This window comes from Talpa occidentalis, unplaced genomic scaffold (assembly GCF_014898055.3).
Source record: "Talpa occidentalis isolate TD23 unplaced genomic scaffold, MPIMG_talOcc4v2.1 talOcc4.15, whole genome shotgun sequence".
Taxonomy (NCBI): domain Eukaryota; kingdom Metazoa; phylum Chordata; class Mammalia; order Eulipotyphla; family Talpidae; genus Talpa; species Talpa occidentalis.
In genome coordinates this window covers 83405783-83419571 of record NW_023601543.1, presented here as the reverse complement: position 1 = coordinate 83419571, position 13789 = coordinate 83405783, and the positions used below count along the sequence as shown (strand labels likewise).

The following is a 13789-nucleotide window of genomic DNA, read 5'->3' as shown; positions in this document are numbered from 1 at the left end:
CAGTGCGCCGGGTGGGGGCGGGGGATGAAATGTGACTTCACTCTTTTTCTAACCACAACCTAAGGTGTTTTTATTTGACAGTCAGGTGGAAAAAGCAAAAAAACATGTGGGACATGTGATTTGGAATCTGTCTGCCATAAAACTTGACTGTCTGGTAAATCAATGAGGACGCGCTCGCTGCCTGCAAGAGCTATTCTGTAACCAGAGCAGAGCAGTCTGGTGGCGGAACACACGGCCATTCGCATCTCAGTGCTTTTGTGGATGACTTAATGCCAGATGCACAAAGCAACGGACAGCAAGAAGCTGAAAGAAGGTGCAGAGTGTTCAAGCAAAGTGCCCACCGAGGCCAGGTCGGCGAGCTCAGGAGATCGCCAGCACCACTGCCCCTCGCCCCAGGCCCGGGCAGGCATTCAAGTTAAAGCATGCAGTGACTTTTATACCTGAATCTGCATTGTGTTCCAACCACTTTTCATGGTCCTTCCTGATAGCAAAGTCATATGCTCCCCGAAGCAGCAAATAACAGGGTGCTTAGCCCCTTGATTGCTGGGCCTCTGGTTCTGAAGCCAGAGCGCCGGCTGTGTGGTAATGAGACGAGAAAGCCGTCGACCTGCTCCAGCCTGCAGAGTCAGACCCCAACCTGTGAGGTCCCGACTGCCCTGGCCTTCACCTCCTGCCCCTGCGTTCCTCGGCGCCCTGCCTGGAAGCCGGGGCTTTCCCACTCGTGGCCCCAGCTCTACCAAGTTTGCTCTTAGGACAGGGTCTGTTCAACTCGCTGTCATTAACCTTCAAACATTTGTCACTTAGTGAGCTGGGGCAAGTCTTGTCCGTGACTGAAACGCTGCAGGTGGAGGAGCGCGCTTGTCTTTATCTGCAGTGCACTGAAATCGCAGACCCTTTTAGACAGAAATGGAATTGCCCTGTGGTGTCCATTGGCTGCTCAAATCATCGACCCAGAATTCCTGCAAATTGAAAACATCTTTCTGGAGCTTTGACCTCACAGCACCATTTCTCCTCTGTTCTTTTTGGCATTGGTCCTAGGCTTTCCTATCTGGACCGTGTTGAAAATAACTTTCCAGGGAACAATCAGAAGTCTTTGGAGCTTTAAAAAAATAAAAGATTTATTTTCCTAATATCTACACTTAAAGCTGCATCCCCAAGTATATATCCATGTAACAAAATGGACATTGGAAATCAGCTTCTATTTCTTTTGTCTGCAGAAGTCCAAGAATTGTGCTGGGAAGTGTTTCCTTCCTCTTCTTACTTCTCATCTGTCCAGAGCCAGAAAGGGCTTCTCTCTGAAAAGTTTTACACCTACTGCTTTATTCACTATTTGCAACTATTGTAGACTCTAACACATTCATGAGATTATTAAATGTTGCAGGAGAAACAAAGAGGAATGTTTAAATCCCTGGTCTGAAAGCACTTAGAGTCAGGTAGTAGGCAGACGTCAAGGACAGAAAACCGAATGTACGTCTAGTTATTGAACACGATGGAGACAAGTTAGTTCTGCAGGGTGGTTAAAGTTGAAGGGCAGACCACAGGCAAGTGGGGACAGCTGTGAAGGCTTCTGGAAGGAGGGGCTATGCGAAAGGATGGAGAGGGTATCAGCCGCGGGAGCAGAGAGGAGCCTGGGAGTGCCCACAATGGGTGGGGAAAGGCAGGAGGTGTGTGCATGTCTAGTGCAGAGCAGAGTGGCTGCTCTGCTCCCGCCACGGCGTGGCCTGTGTCTAGGGAATGGAGTGAGCTAAGGCTGAAAAGAGCTGCTCTGGGGAGTATCTGACAGGGAGCAAGGGAACAGAGAAGCTAGACCGTGATGTCCTTTCCAGAGAAGTCTCGCTTCAGCCTGACCCCACAGGGTGACTCTGGGGTGTAAAATGCACCACGGTTTGTCCTGCCCAGAAACGGGGAGCAAGGCTGTAAAACCCCTGCCACAGTCAAGCACTGGTCATAGGCTTTAGTGGGTAAGTGGGGGGAGACTAGGGGCTCAAGGTAAACCCCAAGATATCTATGGGCAAAGTGGCTCCACTCCCTGGATAAATATCTGTTCCGTCAATGAATTGGGGGTAGGAACAGGGGTGGGTTGTTGTCACTGATTGGTTTGGGGGAGAGAAAAAATAGAGACGACTGAGATTCCTAGTCCAGGCAACTGGGTGATGAATGATGCCATTCCCAGAACCCTGGGCGTGGCGTTGTGGGAAGAGACTGGCTCCTCAGGAGCAGGCCCGGTGGGTAGTGGGCGCGCAGGCCTGGTGGTGGGTGTGCTGTGGGGATCCGTGCTCAGGGAAGTGAGCGCCACTAGAAACTGCCCAGCCGTTCCCTCATGGCTGCTTACTGGACTAAATCGAGACTGCCCAGGGCCTTTTTCCCTCCTTTCTCCCTCAATCCTTATTTTCTCTCTCTCACCTCCTCTTCTTTTGGGTTTTACCATTTCTCTTTTTTCTATCTGTGTCTTTTCTTCCTACCTCCTCCCTATGAGTTAGACTCAAACTCTCCATCATCTTTCTCTTTTCTGACCCTAACTCTAAACATTCTCTACCTATTGTGTCTCCTACCACTTCATTGGTCTAACAATTATTTATTGAGTGCCAGGTTGGTGCGTGTCCGGATACAGAAATGAATGAAATGGAAAAACAAATCGGACTTTCTCAGACCAGCATTGCCACCATTGTCACATCACCACCATCATCATTGTGTCGACATCATCATCTTCATCAAGCCTTTAGGTCCCAGCCTTAGGGCTGCAGGTTGTACCTCCCTGCCTCCAATCTGTGGGCTGTTCATTTTGTCTGATAAGGCACAGCATTAAAAAGATATATTGATCACTCAAAAGAAAACTAGTAGAGAAAATATGGAAGAGAAAAAAGAGACAAGCAACAGAAAGGGGAGGGACCTAGACACTCCCCAGGATGACTCTGGAGCCTCTCGGGCTCACACAGTGTAGTTCTTTTAAAAAATCTTTCGTGTTTACCTGCAAACTGGCTGATTGTGGGCTGGGAGGCCTTCTATTCCTTGAGCGCCGCTGGGGCGTGGCAGTGCTAAGCAAGGTCACAGTAAAGCTTGGACTCGTTGGGCTGGAGGCGTCGGGCTCACCACACTCTCCAGCATCTCCGTGGTGCAGACAGACCAGAGACAAGCAGACGCGCCTCTAGGTGTCCCCATGGGCCTCTCTGCCGCACGAGTCCCGAGTGTGGCGTGCCTGCCTCCACTGCGCACACCCCTCCTGTTCTTTTATTGTCAAAACATCTTTTCCTTCCACAGCTGCGTGTGAACCTGGATGCAAGTTCGGTGAGTGTGTGGGACCGAACAAATGTAGGTGCTTTCCAGGGTACACCGGGAAGACCTGCAGTCAAGGTCAGTACCAAGGAACGGGTGCTGATGTGAACCCACCACGGAGCTCTCTGGAGCGACAGCGAGAGTGAGGGTCGCAAGAATAACACTGTGCTCAGGGTAGTGTCGAGCTGAACCTGAATTTTCAAGTGAAAATGGTCTCAGAACTAGATTTTTCCAAACAGTCCCGTCTAGAAATTATAAAAGTCATTCTAATTTTTTAACAGATTTATTTATTCATGCATAGAAGAACTGGAGCACAGGCCAGAGGTGTGGCGGGTGAGAGGAGTCACCCGAGACAGAGTGGGGAGCAGAACAGGCAGACTGACCGAAATACACTGCTGAGGGGAGCAGCGGGCAACACAGGAGAGGTTTGCTGCGCCATGTGGGTAGCTCCCTGGCTTGGGATCGAACTTGTGCTGCGGTAGTTTCAGACAGCTTCATAGTGCGGCATCTTAACCTCTTGCACCACCAGGGAGGCCCTAATGTTTTTGTCAAGATGCCAGATTACAGGCTTTTTTGTTTTCAACAAATGATTTTTATAATGTTGTTTGAGCTACTGAAGTGATGCTTGTTTTTACTTAAAAAAAAAAAAAAAAAAACAACCCTGCAAAGGGATATAAATTAAAAAGCGACACCCCTTTTCTAACCATAGTTCCCATTTTGTCCTGGCTCCTCAAAGTCCTTTTCTACTAGAACAAAAACAGAAATGTTTCTCGTAGGCATCGTGGCCTGTCAGCGCATACGAAGCCAGCTCAGACTTTTAAGGCTGTACCTCATCCCTAGTGTGAACGCTTTTACTGTGCAGGTAAACAAGTCACACTCAGTTCAGCCCTCCAATTCTTCGCCATTACAGTATTGAGTTAGAGAAACCCAGGCCCGAAGAAATCTGCAATCGTTAAGAAAGTGTCCTCAGTCCTATCATGCAGTTGAACAAAGAGCAGCAAAGCAATCTCTGCTGCCCTTACGAAAGGCTACCAGCTTCTAGAAGAAGAGGAGAGTTCCAGGGAAGAGCGGGCAGGGAGCCACCTACTCTACCAGCCCTTGCGGCCAAGCGCAGGGGTTAGTGGCATACACTGCAGTAGCCTCTCTTTGAGCTGCCCGCCTGCAGCCTCAGAGCAGCCTCCGGACCGCTCCTCTCCTACCCCGGCTTTTAGAGAACAGCGCCGAAAAGATCCAACTGCTTGAGGGAGCAGCGTGGAGTCATGCTGTCCTAAGTCATAATTCAGCTGCCTCCCTTGCCGGGGATTTTTCCATATGTCTTGGCTTCTGTACCAAGATGCCTTCTCAGGAGATTTGGGCTAGAGAAGAGATGTTTCATGTTCAGTTTCCAGGCCCAGTAAAATAAGAACGTTGAGGGAGTGATCCAGTTGGCTGCAGTTTGGGACTGTCTGCTCCCCCCACCCCCCAGCCTCCCTGCTCCTGGGCAGCCAGATCAAAGTCCATCCAGACTCATTAGCCAGGGAGCCAGGCCTCTGTCTCCAGCTGAGACCTGCCCCGAAGGTGCTTCTTCCAGGGACAAGTGAGTCACCCCTGAGTTAGGGGGGGAGTGATGGGGTATTCCTGGCTTTCCCATTATGTCCAATCAGCATTTTTCAGTTCCCGAGTTTGAAGTGGTTAAGGTCCAGGAGGGAGGTGGTTGGGTAACAGGAATAAGCTCTATCCAGCCGGGCATGGGCAAAGCCCAGAGCGAGCCTCCTTTCAGAGGCTGAAGCAGCCGTTTCTCTATTTTCAAGGATCTGCTTTGCCTGTTGCCCTGGGCATCCCTGGCACGTGGCGGTTTCCCCCTTTCTGGTTCTTCTTGAGGGGGTTAGGACACGGAGGCACCCACGTGACCCCATTTCCATAGACAGGATCCTCTACCCGGGATCACTTTTAAAGAGTTCTTTTCCTGCTTATTTTTTTCATTTTAATACAAAACTATTAGTTCTTAATATTTAAGGAAAAATTTCTTAGAAAAGCACAGAGAATAAAGTCACCTTCAGTCTTGCCACCGCAGGCTTTTTTATCAGTGTATTTTCCTCACAAATTTGGTATCTGCACACATAGTTTTGCAGCCTTCTTTTCTCATTTAACAACATCTTCTGAACATCTTCACATGGGATAAAAATTGTCCTCTGACCTCTCCACCCAAAAGCTGCCTGGCACACTTCCCTCTAGCAGGAAATGAGCAGAGGCAACTTGGAGAGATTCAGGGATTCAGCGTGGGGCTGGAAAACTTACAATTGCAAGGCGGCTGTGCTGCGGCCGTTTGTGACAGGCTGCCTGGGCTAGTGCCAGGACAGTGTCGTCTCGATGATACAGACACACGCAGTCGTGCACCCAGCAGAAATGTGCAGTGAATGAATCTTCAAAAACGCCATGTACCTGGTATGCAGATCAAAACGCAGAAACATGCCGGTCTGCCTGGAGACCCCTTGCGCTCCCCTTCCAGTCTCCCCCCATTCCAAAGGGAGCTATAGCTTGGCCTCTTACGCCACGGATTGGTATTAGTTGTGCCTATTTTTTTTAATGTACTTGTTTGTATCCAGCTTTTCCCACTCAATAGCATGTTTGTGAGATTCCTCTATTGTTGCCTATAGCTGTGGTCTGTTCACTCCCGCTGCTAAGGAGTATTCCAGTGAGGGGGTACAGTCCTGAGTCACTTACCAGTGGGGTCATGTTCTAAGAAATGAGTCGTTGGGCAGTTTTGTCATTGTGCAAACATCCTAGAGTGTAAGCGAGCAAATCTAGATGGCATAGCCTACTAGACCCCTAGGCCAGAAGGCTCAGCCTGTTGGCGCAACCGTCATCTATGTGACCCACCATTGACTAAAATGTCATTAAGTGACATGTGACTTTATGCAAGTCATTTTTCCATGCTTCTGCTGGGAGACACTTGGATTCTTTCCATTTAGGGCCATTGAGAATAGTACTACTATGATCATTTTAGTACATATTTTTGGTGAGCATGTACCCACATTTCTGTTGGGTATAAATCTAGGAGTGGAGCTGCTAGGTCATGGGCATGTCCACATGCAGCTTTAGTAGTTTCTGCCAAATAGTTTTCCAAAGTGGTTGTCCCGGTTTACAGTCCCCCCAGCGGTGCATGGTCATCCCGTCTGCTCCACATCCTCACCAGTCCTTCGAAATGGCATACTAGGGATGGTCGGGAAAGGGCTAATCCTGGTCCTATGGGAAGAGTCCCAGGAGGCCAATCCAGTTCCACTTCTGGATATTTCCCCATTCAGTTAACCTTTCCCCATTTTCTAACTGCCCTTCTGCAGATGTGAATGAGTGCGGCATAAAGCCCCGCCCATGCCAACACAGATGTGTGAACACACACGGCAGCTACAAGTGCTTCTGCCTCAGCGGCCACGTGCTCATGCCAGATGCCAGCTGTGCAAGTAAGTGTCAGCCCTGGAGGCCCAACTTCTGCCATTTGATGCGGGGGTGGGGGGGGAGTTGACTTGAGTGATGTCTCAGCCCACTACCTTCGCCCTAGGATAAAACATCCCTGAGCACTTTTCTTAATTGTGGTAAAATACACAGAATGTGAAACTCACCATTTTCAAGTGTACAATTCAGTGACATTCAGTGTGCTGTACAATGATCACCACTGTCTAGTTCCAGAACATCTTCATCACCCCCCAAAAGGAACCCCATACCCATTAACATCTACTCCCTACTCTTCCCCCAACCCCTGGCAACTTAATCTGCTTTCCGTCTCAGGCATTTGCCTATTCTGGACACTAGCTTTATAAATAAAAAGGCCAACTGGGGAGAAAAATAAGTCGTGTATCTGCATGTCTGCAGGGACGTACCGCTGAGCAAAACAAGCGTATTGTTTCAGGGAGGGGGTGAATGTAAATCCCACTCCGGGATATCAGTTCTTCCCACCAGCTACCTTTCTCACGCCCTTGTGCATGTTCAAAGATTAGTGACTCTTGTTGGAAACACATTCTGATTCACATACCTGAGAAGAAAAGCCTCAGAAGGCCTTATCACAGCCACAGCCTTCTGTGATAAAGAAAGCCCCACGTCCTGTGGGAAAGTAAGAGGCCGCATCTGTTCACTGAGAGGGAGGCTTTTCAGGTTTTCTACTGTGGCCAAAAGGCCAACCCCCGCTCCCTGCCCGCTGCCCTCCTCTCTCCTCACTTCTCTTTCCTCTGCCCCCACAGCCCCATCAAACTGGAGCTTTCTATGGGTGCAGAGGGTTTAGGGCTTCCCAGCCCCTCCCAGGCTTTCGTGAGGTTATAAAATCCTGGCTCGTGCATGGTTTACTGCTCCCCTGGCTGGGCCTTGGCAGAGTGCCCCAGCACCACGAGTCATCTAGATCCTCCTTTAGCAAGCAAGCTTAAGAGATAAAGCAGGCCTTCAACGAGTCTTTTTTTTTAAAAAAATTCTTATTGTTATAAATTAAACAGAAAACCACAAGAGATAAATACATAGCTTAATGAATTCTTAGAAGGCAAGCACCCTTTAACCACTACCAGAGAGCACTTTGCCAGAACCTCCACTCTCCTCCTCACCCTGGGAACCGCTCTCCAGGCCTTTACAGTAATCACTTAAAAGTTTTTAAAAGATATATGCTAATGGGTGTTTCTGAAACATTCCATGAAAGCCTAATCAGTGCCAAAAAAGATACCTTTTCCTAAGTGGAAAGATAGAACAAGGTACATTTTGAAGATTAATTTGAAAAGAAGACAACTAAAGAGCAAAAAGTATGAACTAGAAATATGACCATAGGTAGATGTCTGTCACCTTATCCTCACCTGTGTCTCCATCACTCACAGGCTTTGTCTGTTTCTGTATAGGTAAGGGTGGTCTGTGCCTCACTGTTTATAGCTCACACTGTCTGGGTAGCCCTGGACCTCTCTCCTGGATGATTTTATTTTACCTGGCCCGTTGCAGTCTCTTTTGTCAGCTGGGTGATTGGCTTGTGGTAGATAGGGGTAGATAAAGGGTGTATTCATTGTGTTGTTGTACACACTTATGTTTCATACATACTGGCCCCCTGCTGAGAAAATGCATTTTTGTGAGATAAGTTATATTTAACAAGTGAAGGAAAGGGCCATCTAAATGATCTCATTTATCAAAAAAGCCAAAAACAAGGCAGTTCCAGGACAGCTCAACAAGGACATAGTCTGTTGTCCTCCAGGTATTGGTTTCATGCTTGTGACCTTCTCGTCACAGTATGGCTGCCACAGCTCCAGCTATCACACACTGAAGGTAGGCAAGACGAAGAAGAAAGAAGCAATGTCAATGAACAGTCACTGTTTTCATGCCTGTCTATTTTTATCAAGCAACAGCACCTTTTCTAGGAGCTCCACTCCCTCCAGAGGACTTACCTTTATTTATTTAATTTTTTAAAAGATCTTTTATTTATTTATTCAAGAACCGGGGTACAGGCCAGATGTGCAGGAGGGTGAGAGGATTCACCAGAGACAGAGTAGGGAACAGAACAGGCAGACTTGACTGAAATATGCTGCTGAGGGGAGCAGCGGGCAAGACAGGAGAGGTCTGCTGCGCCATGTAGGTTGCTCAAACCAGCACTGCAGAGGCTGCAGACAGCTTCACAGCGCCGCGTTCAACCACCTGTACCACAGGGAGGCCCAGAATACTTACCTTTATAGTTCTTTGGCCATAACTGGGTCACACGGCCACTGCTTGGTTGCTGCAAGGGAAGCTGGAAGAGAAAGAAGTAGCTGGTTTTCTAGCCTCACTGATGGGATGAACAAGAGAAAAGCAGGTTCAGAATGGGTTTTGGGCAAGTGATCAGTTCTAGCTGCCACATGTTTTAATATAGAGACCTGAGAGATTATGTCTCATGACATAGATGACCCTCATTGAAGCTAGAGGTGTGTGGAGTGCTCTCAGTGGATCCTGTTACTCTAATTTCTCAAACTGATCATCTATATCAGAGGTTGTGTTTTGGCCATTAGAAGCCAGCCACGTGCCCTAGAGGAGTGATTCTTCTCCCACAGGAGGAGAGAGATGCACACTGGTAACGGAGGGGTGCGTGCCCTGCCCAAAGACAGTCAAGTGCAATTCACTGGTCAAGAACACAGACCACAGGTGGGGTTCAGCCCAGGGGCCACCAAAACACCACATTCCATCTGGCTGTCCATGTGGGGTGCAGCCAGTGGGGCCTGGCACCGCTCCACATGTTGCAGTTTGTGGCCCAGAATTCAGAGACCATTTCTCAGTAAGCACCTTTATCATCTCAGGAGGAAAGGCTAATCCTCGTCTACTCTTTCAGACTCGAGGACGTGTGCCATGACAAACTGCCAGTACGGCTGCGAAGACACGGAGGAAGGGCCACGGTGCCTGTGTCCATCCTCGGGGCTCCGCCTGGCCCCCAACGGAAGAGTCTGCATAGGTAGAACAGCGTCCGCTTCTTTGCTTCTGCCCTGGACTGAATTCCTCCTTTTCCCTCATCACCGTCTGCGTGTTGGCTAGAGAGCGCAGGCCCCTGAGAGTAGAGATGTACATCCGTTTTGGAAACTGGTGTTTTCAGCCGCAATATGCTCTATCTAAATGCAGCTCTGAGATGCTAGCAAGGATGCTTCATTATTTTGGAATTGCCGAATGCCACAATGGAAAAGGTCATTTTATGTCAGCGTATTGCCCTTGTACGTTGTCCTTCAGTTACTCTCCCGAGGCAAGCCCGTTACTTACTGTCCACCTCTGGAGCCACTGGGCTTTATTCTGGATTCTAGCTAATATTTTCCTGGAAAATCATATTTACTTACTTTTGTTTAGATAGGAGTTGACTGAAAATGGTCTGTACCTTCTACGTTGTTTACGGTAGCAGGCAGCCAATTTCACATTGTCTTTTTTTTTTCTACTGTCGGAGCTGCAGGCTTTCTTTTGATTGAAGGAGCATTGTGTTGTCATATTATTTACATTCATCGTTGGGAATCAGCCTGTGTCTTCACTACATTTAGTTCACTGCTGAAAGCGAAATCTGCCTTTCACCCTGCCGTTGCTCCCTGTGTCTTGAGCTACTCACCCCCTTCCCCCTTCTTTTCTGGTAACCACTAATTGTCTTTAAGGCTTGCTCTGCAATGTATGGACCAAGTATTCCATGATTACTTGATCTTGGAGAAAATAAAGAGATCAAATTAATGATACTGATTCAGGGAACAGATAAAGCCTTCATTGCTAGCTGGATGTTTTGTCAAGTCGACGACTGGACACTTGGGTCTCATGCTCTTCCTTCTCTTACTTGATGTCTTAGTGATGCTGAGCAGGCACTGATGTGGGAGATGATCCCAGGGAATGCTGGCTGAGAGCAGCGGGGGGACCCAGCGGAGGAAGCACACCCACACTCTAGGTTTCAACAGGCAGGTTAAGTGCCCTGTACCGTTGGACACCTGGGGGAAGCCGCCTCTGACTTTTCCCGCTAGGCCAGGCACACTGGGGAATCTATGCATAACTCCTGCCCTTTTTTGATGGGGGTCTGCTGGGGGCACTGACTCCTCAGCTGCCCTAGGCTGGCATAGAAACGTTGAGTGCTAAGGGACTATAGATGGGCACCCATTGGGGTACAAGCAGCACTTTTTGCACTTTGTGCCTTAGTTCCCTCCTGGATTTGAATTGTTTCCAACCACCAAATTGCATATACTCATAGCACTGTACTGAACTCCATTGCGCTAAATACACACATGCCTGAGAGCATATAGCACTAATATGTCAAACCAAAGGAGACTGTTAAAAGAATTCTCAATCTTTTTTGATTTAACTATAAACGAATGTGATTTAATAGTCTTACTTCTTACTGCAATAGAAATGTTTTTCGGTCAACCATGCTGGATGTTTATTTATCCTAAATGTACACATTTAGATAAACTGTATTTAGAAAACTCAGCCAAATAGGTCCAAAGGGAGTTAAACACTTTTTTTTTAAAGATTTATTTATTTTTTATTTATTTATACAAGCACTGGGTACAGTCAGAAGCGCGGGAGGGTGAGAGAATTCACCAGAGCCAGAGCGGGGAGCAGAGCAGGCAGAAGGACCGAAGGACACTGCTGAGGGGAGCAGCGGGCGGCAGGAGAGGTCTGCGCGCCATGTGGGACCCTCCTCTGGTGGCCGGGGAGCAGCCAGGGATTGAACCAGCACTTCAGAGGCTGCGGGCAGCTTCGCAACCCAGCGCTCAACCGCTGCACCACCTGGGAGACCCCGGGAGTTAAACACTTTTTTGGAAGTGTTAAATTAAAATTTTGTCTCTGCTCTTTGAAAGTAATCAAATATTTTATTAGAATAACAGGGTTAGTACTCTTCAGTAAAATAAGATATGACAAGGATAATTCTTGACCAAGCTGAATCCAAATTTTCACCCCCTCTGATTTGTCAGTGCCTTTTTTACTGGAAGGGGCAGATGATGTGCATGAAAGTTATCAGTGAAAGATCATTTTGGTCAACCCAACACTTATTAATTATTTTAAGAACGCAAGAATGTAATAAATCAGCCCCAACTTGCATGTTTAACCACAGGTCCAAAATAAGCATACAACATCTATTTGATTTGACATCCAAAAGTTAAAATATAACCTTGAGTTGTAATGGTTTGGTGAGCACAGCTGTCAGCTGCCTAGGACTCGACTCTCGATGGTCACGTCCAAAACATGGCATCCAAAGTGGCATCATTACATCTTTACACTTGACCCACAATTTATGGAGAAGTGCATTCTTAGGAAACCATATTGTGGTATTGTGTATTGTGAATCCACTCAATGCTACGTGAGCCTTGCAGGACTTGCTCGTGAAATCATTGTTCTGTAAAAGGGAAAATGTAAGTGTGTATTCAGTTTGCCTATCGTGTAGCTTTCTGACTCTTTAGAAGTTGTATAGGTTAAGGGCCTCCCTGGTGGCACAACAGGTTGAATGCTGCGCTGTGAAGCTGCCCGCAGCCTCTGCAGTGTGGGTTCGATTCCTGGCCGGCCAGGGAGATTCCCACATGGTGCAGCAGACCTCTCCTGCCTGGCCTGCTGCTCCTCTCAGCAGTGTCTTCGGTCCATCTGCCTGTTCTGCTCCCCGCTCTGTCTCTAGTGAATTCTCTCACCCTCCCGCACCTCTGCTCTGTACCCCAGTTCTTGTATAAATAAATAAATCTTTAAAAAAAAAGTTGTATAGGTTATACAATATACATAGCTGGGAAAATATTAATTCACTCAGTAATCATGTAATGTGTATCCCAAGTGCCAGATACCGCCCTGTCCCAGAACAGCCAGGGCCTAGCAGGAGGGAAGATGTGAGAATAAGTGGCGACACCACGGGGAGATAATGTTCTAAAACTGGGTGCACAGAAAGGCAGCAGACTAATCAGAGTTTGCCGCAAAGAAACTGCGTGCGTGCTCGCGCATGCTGTGTGCATATGAGTGTGCTCGTGCATGCATGTGCATCTGTTTTGCTTTTGTTGTAATCACTGACACCTTCTGGCTCTACATCCTAGATATTGATGAATGTGCGGCCGGTAAAGCCATCTGCCCCTTCAATCGAAGATGCGTCAACACCTTTGGGAGCTACTACTGCAAATGTCATGTTGGTTTCGAACTGAAATACACCAGCGGCCGATATGACTGTGTAGGTAAGGTCTGGTGGTGCCTCTTCCCTTTCTGCTCTCCCTGCCAAACCTGTGGGCTTTCTCTAACGTATTTTAATCAATTCAGTCTATGTGTTGAACAATCTACTGTACTGGCTGGTTAAATACCAAAAAAATTACATTTTTAAAGTTGCTGGCATGTAGGAGAACGCTGCTGAGGTGAAATATATGAAACCAGGTCAATAAAGATTTAAATGAGGAAGTTCAGAGTATGTAGCTCTGCTGTGGGTGCAAATATTTGGAGGTGATTTTAGGATTTTTAAGTATTTGGTTGGTTCGGTTTACATTTTGGGTTTTCTCTTCCGGTGTGCAACTAAAAGCGGGACTAACCGTGTCCCTGTATGATCAAAGGAAGACTGACAGGCCTATTTAATCTTGAGCTCAGAGATTCCTTCCTAGCAGCGTCCATCAGGAGTGTTTTTAGAAAAATGTCTGAAGGAGATGAAGACACTCGCTCTTCTCCCCTCTTCGGCCCCTTTATCGTCCCGACTCCCCGTGCCCTCCGCCAGCCCCGTTCCACAGTCGCCGAAGCCACTCTCGTGGGATGCAGTATCACCCGGCTAATGGCCTGGGCCCTGTGAAATTAAATGTTTTAGTGATTAGGTACCCCAAGTCTCAATAAGTGAGTGAAGTGGGGCGGTGGGGGGCCTTGGACACATCGCCGTTGTCCTGGATAGATCGTGGGGCAGGGAAGCTTGGGCTCCTGCTGGACCCCCGATCACAGAAGTTACATACAAATGTGTGTGTCTGCCTTGGACAGCTCACAGCTGGGGGAAAAGTAGGATTTCTTTCAACTCCACACTCAGCTCCGCAGGGCGCCTCCTGTGTAATCGTGTTGGGGCAACACTCGGCTCTTGGATTTGGAACCATCCAGT

At 47.9% G+C, this 13789-nt stretch overlaps 1 protein-coding gene across 1 annotated transcript in view; it reads left to right on the top strand.

Annotated features, from left to right (window-relative positions):
- Positions 1 to 13789, top strand: part of EGFL6 (EGF like domain multiple 6) — a 43341-nt gene that overhangs the window by 15054 nt on the left and 14498 nt on the right. Inside the window, 4 exon segments of the mRNA XM_037513134.1 lie at positions 3259 to 3351; positions 6594 to 6713; positions 9569 to 9688; positions 12765 to 12899. Coding sequence (XP_037369031.1) covers positions 3259 to 3351; positions 6594 to 6713; positions 9569 to 9688; positions 12765 to 12899 — 468 coding nt within the window.